General features: G+C 40.2%; 1 protein-coding gene across 3 annotated transcripts in view; it reads left to right on the top strand.

Annotated features, from left to right (window-relative positions):
* RPAP3 (RNA polymerase II associated protein 3) overlaps nt 1-19,876 on the top strand; it is a 266,423-nt gene that overhangs the window by 43,647 nt on the left and 202,900 nt on the right. For all 3 annotated transcript variants that reach the window (XM_069229050.1, XM_069229048.1, XM_069229049.1), the window contains exons 4-6: nt 592-702; nt 4,281-4,408; nt 9,091-9,212. In XM_069229050.1, coding sequence (XP_069085151.1) covers nt 592-702; nt 4,281-4,408; nt 9,091-9,212 — 361 coding nt within the window. The remainder of the gene's footprint in view (nt 1-591; nt 703-4,280; nt 4,409-9,090; nt 9,213-19,876) is intronic.

Here is a 19,876-nt window from a genome sequence, read left to right as displayed (position 1 = left end):
TTTTCTCAGATCCCTCCAGGGGAAATCAACCCTGGGTCGAATCTTCAACATGCGGGGAAAAAGGACATCTATTTGGCCACAATATCTTTTATGGAAAACATGTGTGTATTGGGGTGGAGGGGTGCAAGAAACTGGGATGGTGCTGTGCCACAGGACTTACGGGGATAAGACCATTGTTTCTATGCCGGGTGCTCTTGGAATGTTCTGTTTCTAGCTTTCTAAATGGAATTCTACACAACAGAAAGGTTGTGGACTCCATTTAAGTGGTTTGGGAAATCAGCCTTGCTTACTGGGTTGACTTTTGCTTTGTCCTTTTTAGCCTCATTGACCCTCTCATCAACCCCTTTCATAACAGAACTATATGATTCCATAACTAATTGGTCTTTCATGAGGCACCCATGTTTTTCTTGAGTTCCCATTCCTTTTATTGCTAACCGTACGCTAATTGAAAGTCACTAACATCTCACTTCAAGTGCTTCTGTCGAGCAATAAGTATGTTCCTTTTCAGTTCAGGGTTTACATATATGAAGAAGCTGTTGCCATTTCTGCTATTTATGTGTCTGTATTTCTTTGCTTTTTATGGTGTACAAGGACAAAATACTTGAAGACCTTGATAAAGGTAACAGCACACATGAGTCTGAGTCAGAGGATGAAGATGGAATTCGTGTGGATACAGAGAAGGCTCTTGCTGAGAAAAATAAGGTAATGCTTTTCTGAATGCCGCTTGCTACTTGCCTCGCATGCCTATTTCTCATGCAATATTAAGTCATGGTGGTGGCCAATGCGCTGCTATTGAGGCTGTCAGCATTTCGTTTTGTCTTGTATTGTTCACAAAACTTTCTGTATTGAGACAGCCAAATTACTTAGTTTGCAAGTTAATACTCTCAAGAAGCTCACATTGCCCAAGATAAAATCTACTTTTAAATGCATGGTTTTTCTTTTCCCCCCTAAAAATAAAACATTATGTTGACCACATCAGTGTCTGTTTGATCTTGGCCTTGTAGCACACTGAATGTTTTCACACATATCACTTATTTGCAACATTGAACATGCATATTGAACGGCAGAGGGTATGAGTTGATAAGAGCAGGTAGAACATTTGCAATCTTATCTAAGAAGTAAATTACGACTATATATAAATAGGGTAGTTGGTCAGACTTCCCAATGACAATAGTGCTCTGATTACCAACAGGTATTCTTCGGTACATTGAGTTCCACTCTTCTACGTCACGTTACTGACACTATAATTGTGAATATGACATGAGCAGCCATGTAGCATTTGTCTCATTTTTGTAACTTTGCTATTCCCGGAGGCATATTTGTTTGCCTTTTCACTCAGATGTCCTTTTTGCACTACCCAAGCTATACCACAGTGGTTCAAGGCAGGCTGTGCAAGATGGTAGAGGGGAGTGAAGAATACCAATACTTGAAGGGGAAATGTCAAATTCCCTGCAGTTAGGTTTATCTATACGCACTGATATTTGAGCCAAATTTGCGTCCGATTGTTCCTGTTGCGAAGGTTCGTCACCTGTTGTCAGGATTAATCTATAATAAACAGCATAACCTTGATCAGCCCCTCTGGCTTGGAGAGATTGCTTTCCTAATAAAAAAACAATTAAAGTTTTGAGAAGCTACACAGTATCAAACACGTTTAAACCATAAATGTGTACACTTGTATGTCTCCGACCCGAAGCAGGGAGTGGAGCCACAGTTATGGGGGTAGAGTTACTACTGCCAAAAAGAAGCAGTAGTAAGTCAGGCACTGACATGGCCAATCACTGCTACTGCAACACCCTTCCATAGCAAATAACGGAGGGTGGACTTAAAATGAAACACCATAGGAAATAATATTTAAAATAATATTGAATTATAATTTTAATGTAAAGTTAAATAATTATCTAAAAGTAAAACATATTTTAATGTAATTTTAACATATTTTAATCAATCTTTCCGAATTAAAAAAATAATGTAACTTTAATTTTTATTAAAATATAAAATATAATTGAATTACATTTAGTTGACTTTTTTACCTCACTTTTAATAAGTAGTCATGCTTTATATGGATGTTTATTTTGGGTGGGGAATTCCATAATTTACACTTCAGAAAACATGTTAATTTACTTCAAATAATGAAATATTTAAATTTAAAGTCTATAGCACTGTACATTTTTAAATTGTTTTATACTTTGGAAATATACATGAGATGAATTGACTACAAATTTAATACAAATATTTTTACTTTTTTCCACCTTATATAAACACTTATAGTTTTCCCTATACTTACCGTTAGGGACGTGTCTGCCCCTGTGGTAAAGTACATGGAAAGATGAAAAAGTTTATTAAGCCTGCATAAGATTAGTAGAAATATGTTTCTGTTAAATTATAATTCAAGTTATTATTTTTTGTTTTATTGTAATGATAGAACAAAGAAAAACTACAGCATTATTAACTTAAATGTAAGATGTCATTATTATGAATCTATTCAGTTATTTAATTGAAATGTTTTTGAAGTTCAAATTTTAAATTAAAAAAACACCTAAAGTAAAAGAAATGCTTTTATTATATATTAGGTTCAGAATTGCTTAAAAGAAATTTAATATTTGAATAAAAATTACTATTACATTAATTTCTTATGGTTATTAAACAAAATTAAAATCAATCAAAAAATGTTTTTATTTGTAGGCAAAGTTACAGCATTATATCAGAATTAATAATATTTCTAACAATTTTTAAACAATGATATTTAATGTAATCAACATTATTTGCTAATGTGTTTTAAGTCCCTGTTGCCATTCTTTTCCATGGGAGGATGTTGCAGTACCAGTGGTTGGCCATGTGGGACTGCAGTTCTGAGCTAGAGTACATTAACTACTGCATTTGGTCATTTTTGACAGTAGTTACTTTAGAAGTGCAGTTTGTGAATAGGAATGGGCTTACTGTTTTGTGGGTGGGCGCACCCCTGTCCCTTAACCTTTCCCTAACCACCTACTAACGCCTTCTTACCCTACATATTTTGTACTAAGTATGTCCTTTTTTTCAGCTGTTCCCCCGGCCCCTCCCATTCACTAATAAGTAGTAAACTTACATGTGTGAGGCTCTTCCAATAGAAAAGATAGGAGAGTACACTTGTAGGTTGGTGAACAGCATTTTATATTATACAAGCAAAAATGGGGCCGAGGCATATATAGCCGCACCTTTCCCTTTTAGTCCTATATTGAACTGGTGTCTATTACTATGGGTAAGTCGTGCACAAGACTAGAGGATCAGCCCCATAATCCCCAATCACCAAAGGGTGCTACAATAAAAAACCAAGACTCATCACAAATGTAATCCCAAATGTAGACAAAGGAAGACCTCCTTAGATATCAGTCCATCCTTGGGAAATATTGCATGTATACGTTATTCCATCAATCAAATCTTCTTTAGTCATGAAAATCTTTTATTAGTTCATTTGTAAATATCTCTATAAAACTCCATGTGCGATACAAACAATGCCATAGCCAACGCGTTTCGTCCCTCAGGACTTCTTCAGGGCTCACAGCGTCAAATACATTCCTCCTTCCATATACAATCAACACGGCGACAGAGAAGCAAAAACCGTTTTATATTACTCTAGTATTACTGTTATAGTACTTCAAAAGGTCCTGGAAAATGCAGTTTAAAAGTTTCCTTTTTGTTTAATTAAAATGATTTATTTTGCCTTAGTATGATTTGCCTCGCATGCTGCTGTCTGACAATGTATGAGTTGATTTAATTATTTGGTAGGATGGGACAGTATAACCAAATTAAGGTGAGACTATATTTAATATAATATTTTAATATTAGAATGTGCGAAATCTGCAGTAAACATGAGGTCTTTTCAGCATTACCAAATTGAGCATTTGTTTTTTAACTCAGAAAAAGAGCATCCATTTTTGCTGCAGTTTGTGAGGAGCAGTAGGCTGCTCAATTCTAACTCCATCAAATTTAATGCTTGGTAGGATTGGCTTATCAGCTTTATATTTAAACCTCTTTTAACTATCACCATTTTTTAAGCAGAAATTTGGAATTTGGCCAAAGGTAAAGAAATTGTGCTCTACATTGGTACAATTTGAAATCGAAGGGGTTATTGGAAAAATGTAAACTTTATTATTATACCTCAAAGCTGTACGATAATTTCAACCAAATGTGTGTGCTAACTGGTGTTGTCATTGAAATATAAATCAGGCATTTAAAAATGATTTATTATTTACAGTGTTAATAATGCAATACAAAATTAATCAGAATCATAATTTGTGCAGGGCAATGTGTTTTTCAAAGAAGAAAAGTATGATGATGCAATAGAAAGTTACACCAGAGGAATGAATGCTGATCCATACAATCCAGTATTGCCAACTAACAGAGCAGCTGTGTTTTGTAAGCTAAAGAAGTAAGTCTTTCATTTCTTGCTGTTATGGTAGTCAGTGTTTATGCTCCTTATATGGAGAAAATGTTTCCAATTTTTCAGGTCATTTACCAGTGAAAATTACTGGTTCACCACAATATGCAAAAGAGATGTGAAATGCGATCTTTTGCTAGGCATCCCAGAAACATACATCTCACCTTAAATGTAACCTAATAAAAAACCTCTGACAGGCTGAACATAAATCTCTAGTCTAGATAGTTTAGCCCACTGATATATCTTACTAGCACAAACATAGTACTCCAGCACACTGTCTACTGGAAAATGGATCTGATGAGATCAATGTAAATTATTATTTCAAAGAATTATCTGCTTAGTATTTAAAGTACACACTTCATTGTATCCCAAGTCAGCTTCTGTCCTATCTTCTCTTTTTTGCTTTCTACCTTTGTGCATTGTATTCCACTGTAAAACTGTAACACAATAAGAAACTATGTTAATGAAAAAACTGTTTATTTTTCATAGATACTTTTGAAACTTTAACTTAAATATTTGATGTGCGAAGGTCATTTATATATATTTTTTATTTTATGTGGTTTTGAGCTGATGTGTGGAAACGCACATCAGTTATGTTGTGATGGTATGATTGCAGGAGGATGAGCCTGTTTGATGTAGCATTTGCCTGCGCTATATGGGCAGAGAGAAATGTACTCTTTGTGCTTTACTGAATAGGATCTTTATGTTATGTAGATTTTTTAGAGCGCACAGGAGGCTATCCTGGCACTGAGCAGCTGGGAGTCTAGCCAGACCTATGGCCTAGTGGGTCTACTCAAAAAGCCAGGTCTTCAGCTTCTTGCGAATTCCGAGAAGTGAGAAGGAGGCTTTTGTGGGTAGCGGCAGGTCGTTCCATGCTTTACGTATGATGTAGGAGATGGCTCAACTGCTGGATCTGGTCTTCTGTATGCTTGTGATGTGTACAAGTAGATGTCCGGAGGAGCGTAGGTGTCTGGAAGGTTTGTGAAAGCAGATGCAATTGCTAAGGTATGCTGAACGAATGTTATGTGGTGTCCTGAAAGTGTGGGTGCAGAGTTTGAATTGTGCTTATTTGTGTATGGAGCTCTTTCAGGTGTTGTGTGATGTGTGTGAGATTTTGTAGGCTGAGAGTGATTGTGGCTGCCGAGTTCTGAATAGTCTGCAGCCTTTGTGTGAGTTTATTGTTGATCCCGCATAGATGGTTCTCCAGTAGATCAGTTTACTTGTGACTAGGTTATGCCTGATGGTTTTCCTGCTGATTGGGAGCCATTTGAAAATCTTCAGCATCTTCAGCATCTTCATGGTATGAAAGCATTAGGCAGTAACGGTGTGACTTAGCTGTCTATGACGATCCCAAGGTTATTGACAACAGTGGGGGAAGGGTTGGGGGTCAGCCTTTGCTCTTTTGATCACTAGTTGGAGTCCCACTGTTTAAGTGCTCTTCCTGAAGATTACAATTTCACTGTTGCCGGTGTTCAGCTTCAGACAGTTGGTCTTCATCTATTGGAACTTGATTTGGTAGTTGGTGTCTTGTCTGTGAGAGACATAGGAGAGGACATTGATGTGAGAGTGGATGATGCTGGCTAGAGGGATGATCTATGCACTGATGAGGGTCAGACTCGAAGAGGATCCTTGCAGAACTCCGGGCGTCTGTAGTGTGTGGTGCCAGGCTAACTGACTTGGACAGGTATTTACACCTGATGTGTACACGATTCCCCTCTTAGCTGCCTAAGGGTGATCGTGGCAGATTTGCCTTTTACCACAAAGACTCACTGTATATACTGGAAACTATTATTTTGAACCCTGCTTATCTTGCTTGACAAGTAGAGGAAAATTGCCCATCCTCCTTGCTAAGGGGCTAGTGAGAGTGTGTGGACTTTACACAGAAAAAATAAAACAGAAAAAGTAGAAGTAGGTCTAAGCATGGCACCCACTTCTACACTCTCGTTGGGAAGAGGTTTTCGGGTGGTCTGCTTCTCAGTGATTTGTACAAAAGTGCCACAAAGGAGTGGGTCTCTGTAATTCAGAGGAATGGGAGAGTAAAAAACAATAAACTATTCTTTATTGAAAAGTGCCAGAATAACCATGCAGCTAAGGTGCAAAATATGTTTTTTACTTTGTGTCCTGGAACTTGTAGTTTGGAATTATAATTGGATGGGAAGGGTTAAAGACCCAAAATGCAAGGCAAACAAGCATTTGCAATGTAAATGGTTTTTGCGTTTTCTCGACTTAGAGCTATTAGCATTGTAAATTCCTAACTGGACTTTTCTTGCCACATAAATTTAAAATGAAAAGTAAAACAGTTGACATAAGCAAGTCAATTTAAAGCACCACGGCCGCCAAAAGGGAGAGCTATTGGCTCCCTGCATGAATGTCTAGAAAGGATCGCGGCTGGGATGAAAGGCAAACGAAACTGGAGGGGCCATCACAATCGGTAATAGGAGGAAGCATGACGTAGTGTGATGGCCAACAAAAATGTTCACTTAGTGAAATCGCCTGGGAGGGAACTCAGCACACAAAGGAAGGACATTTCGTAAAGTGCACCAATAAAAGTGAAGCATTTAAAACAAGCACACCAAAGAATCAATAGCAAGTGTGGGCATGGTTAAAAGCCCTTATTTGTGTTGCTAAAGGTGCCCTAAATGGGAAGGGTATGCTCAGATGTGGGTCCCGTGCTCACTGTGCCACTGGATTCAAGCTAGCCTGGCTGATGAAGGGTGATAGCCTGAAACCGGTCCCAGGATGCTTGTTTCCGGTCCAGGGAGGACCTGGCTTGGCAGTTTGGGCTGGACTGTTCCAATGAGGAACAGGGTCAAGACTGATTTGCCTATGGCTGGGTCCAAACTGGGGTGGCATGGTGAGCAAAAGAACGATGGATTAAACCCAGATCTCTGACTGGGGGTGAGTGTTTGCATTGTTCAACTCCGTCCATCATCCTTTTGTGTTGCTAGCGTGGTTAAAAGCCCACAGAGAGATTACAACAAGCCAGAGCGCTTGCACGCTCCACCCTAAAAACCTGGTCTTAATATGTTACTTATTCATGGGACTGAGAATTTAGAGGGCTCTGCACAAAGTCAATCCCAAATTTCACAGGCTGTTGCTTGCAACTCCGCATATTTCTTTTCTCAATTGTGCTGTTACACGTTTCAGGACACAATATTGTTGTGTAGCCATTTTGGGTATAATTGTACACACGTTATTTTAGCAAACTAGGCCTGCCGCTGTGCACTTTAACCCAGATATATTTTATTTAGCTTTGTTATATTATTTTAACATTAGCCACATTTACAGTCTTGTTTTATTTTCTCCATCTAGCTGTTCTTCACCTAGGTCAGCACTGCATTCATAAACAAGACATTTCTTTCACTCTGTGCTTTTCTCAAGGCTGCAGTGAGATAGGTTGCCAGCAAAAGTGGTACGTTTTGTCTCCAATGTTCACAGAAACATACATACTCTTACGTGGGGATTCTTTCTTGGACCATCAGATGTTTTATTATAAAAACACTACTTTGACCCATGTACGTTAGAGGGAGATTCCAGTCAGATGACCATGCTGATTGCTTAGCTACAGCGGCTCATGTAGACTACAGGCCTTTTGCTCGGGTATGAGGGATGATGTCTTCCTAGGGGGTACCTGAAAGGCAGAATTAGAGCTTAACATGCTGTGCTCTAACATAGCCTAGGTAGGAATTATCTCTAAAGACCTTGGTGACAATATGGTAGCATTATTCTTGTTTCACTCTCCTTGTCACAATTTTAATCTTATTGTGCTTCATCGTCCTAGTTATTGCAATACATGCTTTATTATCAAAGATGCAGTTACTTCAATAAAGCCTTATTGAACTGTACTCTGCCTCTGATTGTCCTTGCATATGTGAGACTAATGTACCTGAGAGAAACGGATGAGATCTGAGTGACCACGATTCCCCTGAGGAGTCATGTATGTCAGGCGCCAGGTTGCCCCAATCTTCCCTGCTGTTGGGTGAAGATGAGGCACTGCTAGTTAGCCGGAACAAACCCGGATTAGGCCAACAGGTGTCACATGGTGTGGGATTAGACTCAGTCCTGCACAGTACAGGTGATTCTGCTGCCCGAATCCAGTAGTCTCACTAGGATAATGAAAACCTAAGCGACAATGGGGGTTATTACAACTTTGGAGGAGGTGTTAATCCGGCCCAAAAGTGACGGTAAAGTGACGGATATACCACCAGCCGTATTACGAGTTCCATAGGATATAATGGACTCGTAATACGGCTGGTGGTATATCCGTCACTTTACCGTCACTTTTGGGACGGATTAACACCTCCTCCAAAGTTGTAATAACCCCCAATATGTGCAATACACATTGATGACAAAAACTAAAAAAGCCTCACCTGTCGACTTCTGTATCTTTGAGGCATTTGAAGCAGCCTTGTTCCAGAGTCTCTTCGTTTGAGTTTGTTTGTATGTACATCACTTCAGAATGCAAGTATGTTTTTTTGACTACTTTCATTTTATTCTCATGTTTAAATTGGATATTGTTTATTATAAACTGTTCTGTAATGGGTGTACCTAAAATTGTTGATGAGTTTATCTCTGTAAAGCCCCTGTTTATTTTGAAGAAGGTTTTTAGAAATGTTATTTCATTAGCTCCTTTTAGTCTTTTCCTATTTCTAATATATTTTCCCGCTTTTTAGGTTCGCTGTTGCTGAATCGGATTGTAATTTAGCTATTGCTCTAAACAGAAACTATGCAAAGGCTTATTCTAGAAGAGGAGCATGTCGGTTGGCTTTAAAAAACTTTCAGGGGGCAAAAGAGGGTAAGTTTTAGATGCATGAATTCTGAATTTGGAGCATAGCAAACATGCATAGTCAAAGTAAACCTCTTATGTGTTCTATATTCATTTCAGAGCAAAACATGTTGAAGCTGCTGTTATCAGCACCTAGACTCTAGCTCTTCTCTTACCACTTATTTGTGCATTACAAAATACTGATGGCAAGCTGGTTCTGTATGCATACATCATCGAACAAAATAGCGCCTGAGTAGTTTGGGAAGAGGATAGAAAAAAGAAAAAAGGAGGGAGCAAGGGAGAGGTGTAAGAAAAGAAGATTAATGAAAATGCAACTAAAGGGGTAAATATGCCCGAGCTAGAGTCTAAGTAGAGGGAGAGGGGACAGGGAAGTCGCTAGCTGCTATGGTTCAGCCCCCTAGACCGGAAAACATTATTGAAATAGACAGCTTACAGGGGGAAAGCCAAAATACCTTACTGCTGGAGTTTGTAAAGTTTGTGGAGCTCCCAGGTCTGCATATCAATTGGGGGAAATCTCAGATCTTTCCTTGAACTGCGAACACACCACAGTTTTTACCTGACTTTCCCGTACAGTGGTACACAGACAACCAAATATTTGGGCGTTTGGATACACAGGGACAAAGAGATGGTGATTCGACTCAATTATAGCTCCACGCTTAGCACTATAACTCATGGAGTGAAGCGATGGATCTTGCTCCGATTGTCCTAAGCAGGAAGTATAGGACTAATTAAGATGGTGTTTCTTCTGAAACTGTCGTACTTGTTCTTTAGCATTCTGCTCCCGCTCACGGGCTCATTCTTTTTTTGCACTCAAAACTCAATTGGTCCATATTGCATGGGTAGGAAATCAACCCTGAATAAAAGGAGAGACTTGTATCTCCATTCCATCAGGGAGGATTTAAGGCCTTAGACCTTTGTGCCCAGGCATACTGCACCTTCCATTGTTACAAACCTACTCCCTTCTTTCCCCATTTGGCTGTTGAGGTGGATTGTATGTCCCCTGTGCCCAGACTTCCTTTGTTGGGATTCCCTTGGATAACTTTTTCAGAGTCCTTTCCACCTTTAGAATGCATGACTAGACTGTGCAAATGGGTGTTTGTGAAACTGGGTGAGTCCACCCGTCTCATTCTGAGCTACTGTTAGAAATGGGGTCTCTGGTTGGTAATCAGTTTGCACTCTGTCCAAGCAGGGACCCTCACCCTGGTCAGGGTAAGGAAGTATCACTCCTCAGACAACCCCTGCTCACCCCCCTTGTAGGTTGGCACAAGCAGTCAGGCTTATCTCAGAGGCAATATGTAAAGTATTTGTACAATCACGCACAGTAACACAGTGAAAACACCACAAAAGCACTCAACACCAGTTTATATACATAATAGCTGATATTTATCTGAGTACAACAAGACCAAAATGTCAAAAATCCAGCGTACACAAGCAAAGTTATGAATTTTCAAAGATTAAACTATGGTGCTAAATATAGTGCTTAGAAACACAAATGCTTCAATTTGGTGTTTTTACGGCATCATAATGGAGTGGTTCCCAACAATCTGAAGCCAGTGGCGCTGGTCACGGAGTCGCACAGATCCCCAGGTACAGTACCTTTTGAAAGTGAAGAAACAAGCCAGTAAACGAAGTCGGGGAAGTAAGGCCTCTCGGGATCCTGTGCCGTATCCGTTCTTGTGCTGCAGAGCAGTGTAGCGGAGGCGTCGGTGCGGTACAACTGGATCACAATGTTCATACTTTAGGATATGTTAAAGATATAGTGGCTCCGCCTAGGAAGTTTGAGCCTTAGCTCTATTGACGGCTTGTAGATGGGGTGGTGGGAGGGGCGCCTAAGTTCAAATATTGACTTGTTGACTTAGCATACTGTAAGAAACAGTTTGAGTTGCAGGTTTAACTGTTGCTCAGACCTGAAGACATTTGGCAGTCTCCGAAATTATACTTCTCAAACTAATGGGAGGATGCTTGATCAGACAACAGCTGATACTAAGGGCTTGCAGGCTTTATTGGGGTATTGATAAGCCTGCTTTGGTACATTTAGTAATTGCCTTATCAGCTATGCCAAAAGCAAGAAAGTTCTAACATTCCTAGCGTGGCACAAGGCAGATATTGTTTTGGTACAACAGACGTGCTTAACCCCAGAAAAGAACGACAAACTGAGCAGGGATTTGGTTGGATGTGTTATCCATGTGACGCTCGAAAGGGGATGGCCTCTCACCAAACTTGCTCCTGATAAATTTCTGGAAGAATTCTCCGTAAATCATTCTTGTATTAACTACCACAAAGTTGGGAAGCCCTTGAAGGGAGGTATGTGTTCACAAATCTCATAATCCAAGATATTAAAACCATAGTAGGTCCCATAAACGTTCCAACCAGTGATAAAATGGATTTCCTTTCCTGTATTCGGATTCCTTGTCTCTTTCAGCAGCTCCAAGTACCTCTTGGGAGGGGACTGAAACCTCATGATAGACTCCATAATGGACATAACAGATCTGTTTCATTGGACCCGATTTACGATAATGCCCTGGTACAATTGTGGTGACTGCTCCATCCATGGCTAAAGGACTATACGTTCAGCTTGTTCCCACATAACATCCGTACAAGGATTGATTACTTTCTTATAACACCCCTACTCGATAGACCTCTTATACAAGCCTATATCATCCCGTCAGGGGTCTCAGGCCATGACCTCATTACTCTCTCCATTTGGACATTGGAAGGCTACTTCCTCCTAGAGGACCATGGCATATGAATACTTCTTAATTTCAAGACTGACAGGAGAAAGCTAGACAATGTTACCACCTCCAACAATTTCTCTAGGAGAATAAAGGTTCAATGGCGTCCATGCAGATGCTATATTAAAGCCTGTTTTAGTGGCCTTTTGATGAGGTATACAGCGATTGCAAAGAGGCGCACATGTGGCCAGATTTTGTTTAGAATCAGTGGTCCACACCCTGTCCATAATGCAGTCCCAGTCTAACTTCTAGTGAACTGCAATCCTTATTGCAAGCCAAAACTAAACGTTCTCTAGACATTAAAAAATGGAGAAATCATTCTTTCATCTCTGTCACCAGCATAATGGAATGATAGGTCACCTTTTAGCAGGACAACGCGGAAGATCGGAGTTGGCCAGAATGATACTGGCCTCAGTAGTGCCTCCCAGAAACTGATTACACAAGAGTTTCAGCAATACTATGACTTTTTCAATTTTATTTATAAGATACAGATCTATAACGAGATACACTTTACATAGAATACAAATTGCATAATCAATACATATCTAAAAAACATTTAAAAAGGTAAACATTGTATAACACATCATTTCATTTACTGGATTAAATATAAATTCCATAGTTTCTTTTGAGGAGTGCACTCCGTATTTCAAAATGAATGGTTTCAGCAAATTACGGCGATTCATAATGCAAAGCGGGACCCTGCAGAGATTACACAATCAAAGCTTCAGAGCCATGCCCAAAGATGCTCCTGTATTAGTATTTAATGGTAAAAAAATTCATTTGAAACAGTAAGAAAAATCAACAAATACCATGTTCCAAGTTCCACTTCAAATATGGTCGCAAGTGAACCACGGAACATGTGGAAACTATTACTTTCATCTTTCATTTTTTCCTTCCATGAGAGCAAATATTGATCCCTTTAGGTAATCTTGATGCTACGTTTTAAGAAATTCTTTAATGTAAAGCGGGACATTGCTATAAGCTCAGCCTTGTTCGACTGAAGTTTCTAGTACTAGTGCATTAGTAAAATTCTTTGACAAGGAGTTGGCTGTCCTGCATTGGCCAAATGCTTCTAAATAGAGTAGGCTTCTAATGGAATTCTTTTTGCTAAACAAAAGCCTATTGGCCCATCGGTCGGTGTCGGCCAGCCCCTTAATATAAATGCTCGGGAGCCCCATTTCCAAGCACAAGGCTTCAACCGGAGCAAGAGTATTTACATTGCTAATTTTATTAAATATTATCCCCTCCATTTTATGCAAATAGTTCCTCTATTTCAAATCTGTGATTTCAATGGTATAAAGTAAAGTTGAGGGGATTTTTTCTTTATACACCAACAGTAAGTGGCTAAAGTGTCTGCAGCCTACAGCATTATAAATGATGTTTGTGTGTTGGTATGTGCCATTGCTTTACTTAATAAGTGGAAAATGTGTTCATTCACAGAAAGACTAGTGCATAATATTTTGCCCAAATAAGGATATGAATGGACACATTCCATCTTCTGGGATCCTAATTGCTACTTAATATTTCGCTTTTTTCTACCTCCTTTAGCGTTAAAGATTTTCACTTTACTCCTATTGATGTTAATCTTTAAGTAATGGCTATCAGCAAACCTGTGCAGACAATCCATCACAATATCAGATAAAAGAAGAAAAAACTTGTGCTGGTTCCTTAACAGATGGATTGTAAGAACTGTGAAGAAAGAAGGGGGTTTCTGAGGAAGAGAAGCCAAGAAGCATTCACTGGAAATAGATATTGCATGATGTACACTACGTTGTCCTTGGATTGAGCACTCTGGTACACCTAGTAAGCCAAATGGACAGTCAGTGCATGCTGTCTGCTCACGATCACCATTATCTGTGACCTCCAACAGGTAGAGAACGGGTCAGCGCCTCAAATATTTGATGCCATTGAATAACATAAGTCCTAGGGGATAGGGTCTGTATTCAAATATCCCATCAAACCTAAGGGGTGATCTGGACCTGTCCCAGTGCTGTGCAGATTTCCCAGCCCCTTGTTTGCTGTTGAAGGTTTTTTTGTATTATTTCTTCCAAGGGGAGTCACTCTACATGGCTCGTGTCTCCTTGATCTAGAGTCTTCAGTGCTGGAGGTGTCACAACCACTGAAGTATTTTGTGTCCATGTGTGTGCCCTCAAGCTTCCAGATTTTCTTGTTTCCCATATTGCCTTATGCGACCATAGATCGTGACACTCATCGTGGCCCTTTCCAGTAGGCCATATTTGATATTGTTTTTCTGCAGTCGAGGGCAATGCTATCAACTGTTTTTTTTCCCCCCTTTTTCTTTTCCTTTTAGCATTATATTTTGTGAAAGACTTTTCAACAGGAACTATTTGATTGCGTACTAGTAAGGGCCTTGCTTTTTGGCAGCCATTATTATCTGCCTGTTGAATGCAACAGATCAGTAGATGTCTGGGAAGAGTAGAGGAGGGAACTAAGGCGTGAGTATACTCTATTCACCCGTTGTATTTCTAAAGGAGGATTGAAAGTAATGTTCAGTGTTTAGGGTATGAAGGCGCTGAGGGAAGACATTAAATCATCTTTCTTTGCTTGCTTCAGGGCACCAGTGATTCACACCTTACCAAACGACTTTGATCTTATACAATTGTCTTTTGGTGAACGTTCCAGAGCTTATTCGCTTCAGTTTGACTGCTGATCTAAATGTGATTCTACATCTGTAATCCGATGATCTGTTGTCTTTAGTTGCAGAGGAAAGTTGTGACCTGCCCTCTCAGGGACTGTACTTCTGCTGTAGTTGGTTTAACTGTTGTGTTTACTGAACCAATTGAGACCCTAATGTCTGATAGTTCCTTCAGCGGAGTAGCGAGGACTGTGTCTGTTACTGCTGGACTCGCATCTCCCGTCTGACAACGACCTCACTCCCTACTCCCCAGCAATTTTGCAGTAGCTTTTTGTGTATATGGTGCAGAATCTTTCATCATGTGGGCTTCTACAATTGATCTGTCGCAAGCAGTGAATGGTTGTATACAATTCATTTGTTATTTTCATGCTTCTCTCTTAGAGAATGCTTCTGGGCTGGTAGGTCGGGTTCATTTGTTATTCTCCTGTGAGCACCCACTGGATGCTCTTTGGAACCCACAGAAGATCTTACGTCATTGCTAAACTTTGGAGTGGTTAATTATTGGATACCACCAACTCACGGGTTGCTGTAGAGCAGGCCAGTAAGATAGTGATTGAGCATGCCCACCTGTTCTGGCATACTCCAGGAGATCACATCTATGTTCACTATGTATTTGTTTAATGTGCATGTTCCGACCATCTGGTATGGATCCTGCCACCATGAGCATACGTTGGACTTCCCTTCCCCAACCTCAATGAACGCAGCCTTGAACATTGTGTGCAATACTGGTGAAGCTCGTTTGAAGAAATGGAACAAGAAAGTGAAAACAGAGCTAATAGCACAACAGCTTGAAAGGGCTTTGGTGAAGTCGGGTGCCTGCCAGACCTATGCCTGCTCTTCTGTTTCATTTGTGGAGTAACAATAAGTGTAGCAGTTAGAAAACCAACAACTCTCAAATACCATACAGATTCTGGATACACAGGGACAAAGAGATGGTGATTCGACTCAATTATAGCTCCACGCTTAGCACTATAACTCATGGAGTGAAGCGATGGATCTTGCTCCGATTGTCCTAAGCAGGAAGTATAGGACTAATTAAGATGGTGTTTCTTCTGAAACTGTCGTACTTGTTCTTTAGCATTCTGCTCCCGCTCACGGGCTCATTCTTTTTTTGCACTCAAAACTCAATTGGTCCATATTGCATGGGTAGGAAATCAACCCTGAATAAAAGGAGAGACTTGTATCTCCATTCCATCAGGGAGGATTTAAGGCCTTAGACCTTTGTGCCCAGGCATACTGCACCTTCCATTGTTACAAACCTACTCCCTTCTTTCCCCATTTGGCTGTTGAGGTGGATTGTATGTCCCCTGTGCCCAGACTTCCTTTGTTGGGATTCCCTTGGATAACTTTTTCAGAGTCCTTTCCACCTTTAGAATGCATGACTAGACTGTGCAAATGGGTGTTTGTGAAACTGGGTGAGTCCACCCGTCTCATTCTGAGCTACTGTTAGAAATGGGGTCTCTGGTTGGTAATCAGTTTGCACTCTGTCCAAGCAGGGACCCTCACCCTGGTCAGGGTAAGGAAGTATCACTCCTCAGACAACCCCTGCTCACCCCCCTTGTAGGTTGGCACAAGCAGTCAGGCTTATCTCAGAGGCAATATGTAAAGTATTTGTACAATCACGCACAGTAACACAGTGAAAACACCACAAAAGCACTCAACACCAGTTTATATACATAATAGCTGATATTTATCTGAGTACAACAAGACCAAAATGTCAAAAATCCAGCGTACACAAGCAAAGTTATGAATTTTCAAAGATTAAACTATGGTGCTAAATATAGTGCTTAGAAACACAAATGCTTCAATTTGGTGTTTTTACGGCATCATAATGGAGTGGTTCCCAACAATCTGAAGCCAGTGGCGCTGGTCACGGAGTCGCACAGATCCCCAGGTACAGTACCTTTTGAAAGTGAAGAAACAAGCCAGTAAACGAAGTCGGGGAAGTAAGGCCTCTCGGGATCCTGTGCCGTATCCGTTCTTGTGCTGCAGAGCAGTGTAGCGGAGGCGTCGGTGCGGTACAACTGGATCACAATGTTCATACTTTAGGATATGTTAAAGATATAGTGGCTCCGCCTAGGAAGTTTGAGCCTTAGCTCTATTGACGGCTTGTAGATGGGGTGGTGGGAGGGGCGCCTAAGTTCAAATATTGACTTGTTGACTTAGCATACTGTAAGAAACAGTTTGAGTTGCAGGTTTAACTGTTGCTCAGACCTGAAGACATTTGGCAGTCTCCGAAATTATACTTCTCAAACTAATGGGAGGATGCTTGATCAGACAACAGCTGATACTAAGGGCTTGCAGGCTTTATTGGGGTATTGATAAGCCTGCTTTGGTACATTTAGTAATTGCCTTATCAGCTATGCCAAAAGCAAGAAAGTTCTAACATTCCTAGCGTGGCACAAGGCAGATATTGTTTTGGTACAACAGACGTGCTTAACCCCAGAAAAGAACGACAAACTGAGCAGGGATTTGGTTGGATGTGTTATCCATGTGACGCTCGAAAGGGGATGGCCTCTCACCAAACTTGCTCCTGATAAATTTCTGGAAGAATTCTCCGTAAATCATTCTTGTATTAACTACCACAAAGTTGGGAAGCCCTTGAAGGGAGGTATGTGTTCACAAATCTCATAATCCAAGATATTAAAACCATAGTAGGTCCCATAAACGTTCCAACCAGTGATAAAATGGATTTCCTTTCCTGTATTCGGATTCCTTGTCTCTTTCAGCAGCTCCAAGTACCTCTTGGGAGGGGACTGAAACCTCATGATAGACTCCATAATGGACATAACAGATCTGTTTCATTGGACCCGATTTACGATAATGCCCTGGTACAATTGTGGTGACTGCTCCATCCATGGCTAAAGGACTATACGTTCAGCTTGTTCCCACATAACATCCGTACAAGGATTGATTACTTTCTTATAACACCCCTACTCGATAGACCTCTTATACAAGCCTATATCATCCCGTCAGGGGTCTCAGGCCATGACCTCATTACTCTCTCCATTTGGACATTGGAAGGCTACTTCCTCCTAGAGGACCATGGCATATGAATACTTCTTAATTTCAAGACTGACAGGAGAAAGCTAGACAATGTTACCACCTCCAACAATTTCTCTAGGAGAATAAAGGTTCAATGGCGTCCATGCAGATGCTATATTAAAGCCTGTTTTAGTGGCCTTTTGATGAGGTATACAGCGATTGCAAAGAGGCGCACATGTGGCCAGATTTTGTTTAGAATCAGTGGTCCACACCCTGTCCATAATGCAGTCCCAGTCTAACTTCTAGTGAACTGCAATCCTTATTGCAAGCCAAAACTAAACGTTCTCTAGACATTAAAAAATGGAGAAATCATTCTTTCATCTCTGTCACCAGCATAATGGAATGATAGGTCACCTTTTAGCAGGACAACGCGGAAGATCGGAGTTGGCCAGAATGATACTGGCCTCAGTAGTGCCTCCCAGAAACTGATTACACAAGAGTTTCAGCAATACTATGACTTTTTCAATTTTATTTATAAGATACAGATCTATAACGAGATACACTTTACATAGAATACAAATTGCATAATCAATACATATCTAAAAAACATTTAAAAAGGTAAACATTGTATAACACATCATTTCATTTACTGGATTAAATATAAATTCCATAGTTTCTTTTGAGGAGTGCACTCCGTATTTCAAAATGAATGGTTTCAGCAAATTACGGCGATTCATAATGCAAAGCGGGACCCTGCAGAGATTACACAATCAAAGCTTCAGAGCCATGCCCAAAGATGCTCCTGTATTAGTATTTAATGGTAAAAAAATTCATTTGAAACAGTAAGAAAAATCAACAAATACCATGTTCCAAGTTCCACTTCAAATATGGTCGCAAGTGAACCACGGAACATGTGGAAACTATTACTTTCATCTTTCATTTTTTCCTTCCATGAGAGCAAATATTGATCCCTTTAGGTAATCTTGATGCTACGTTTTAAGAAATTCTTTAATGTAAAGCGGGACATTGCTATAAGCTCAGCCTTGTTCGACTGAAGTTTCTAGTACTAGTGCATTAGTAAAATTCTTTGACAAGGAGTTGGCTGTCCTGCATTGGCCAAATGCTTCTAAATAGAGTAGGCTTCTAATGGAATTCTTTTTGCTAAACAAAAGCCTATTGGCCCATCGGTCGGTGTCGGCCAGCCCCTTAATATAAATGCTCGGGAGCCCCATTTCCAAGCACAAGGCTTCAACCGGAGCAAGAGTATTTACATTGCTAATTTTATTAAATATTATCCCCTCCATTTTATGCAAATAGTTCCTCTATTTCAAATCTGTGATTTCAATGGTATAAAGTAAAGTTGAGGGGATTTTTTCTTTATACACCAACAGTAAGTGGCTAAAGTGTCTGCAGCCTACAGCATTATAAATGATGTTTGTGTGTTGGTATGTGCCATTGCTTTACTTAATAAGTGGAAAATGTGTTCATTCACAGAAAGACTAGTGCATAATATTTTGCCCAAATAAGGATATGAATGGACACATTCCATCTTCTGGGATCCTAATTGCTACTTAATATTTCGCTTTTTTCTACCTCCTTTAGCGTTAAAGATTTTCACTTTACTCCTATTGATGTTAATCTTTAAGTAATGGCTATCAGCAAACCTGTGCAGACAATCCATCACAATATCAGATAAAAGAAGAAAAAACTTGTGCTGGTTCCTTAACAGATGGATTGTAAGAACTGTGAAGAAAGAAGGGGGTTTCTGAGGAAGAGAAGCCAAGAAGCATTCACTGGAAATAGATATTGCATGATGTACACTACGTTGTCCTTGGATTGAGCACTCTGGTACACCTAGTAAGCCAAATGGACAGTCAGTGCATGCTGTCTGCTCACGATCACCATTATCTGTGACCTCCAACAGGTAGAGAACGGGTCAGCGCCTCAAATATTTGATGCCATTGAATAACATAAGTCCTAGGGGATAGGGTCTGTATTCAAATATCCCATCAAACCTAAGGGGTGATCTGGACCTGTCCCAGTGCTGTGCAGATTTCCCAGCCCCTTGTTTGCTGTTGAAGGTTTTTTTGTATTATTTCTTCCAAGGGGAGTCACTCTACATGGCTCGTGTCTCCTTGATCTAGAGTCTTCAGTGCTGGAGGTGTCACAACCACTGAAGTATTTTGTGTCCATGTGTGTGCCCTCAAGCTTCCAGATTTTCTTGTTTCCCATATTGCCTTATGCGACCATAGATCGTGACACTCATCGTGGCCCTTTCCAGTAGGCCATATTTGATATTG

This window comes from Pleurodeles waltl, chromosome 4_1 (genome assembly GCF_031143425.1).
Source record: "Pleurodeles waltl isolate 20211129_DDA chromosome 4_1, aPleWal1.hap1.20221129, whole genome shotgun sequence".
NCBI lineage: Eukaryota > Metazoa > Chordata > Amphibia > Caudata > Salamandridae > Pleurodeles > Pleurodeles waltl.
This window is presented reverse-complemented; position numbering and strand designations above follow the sequence as displayed.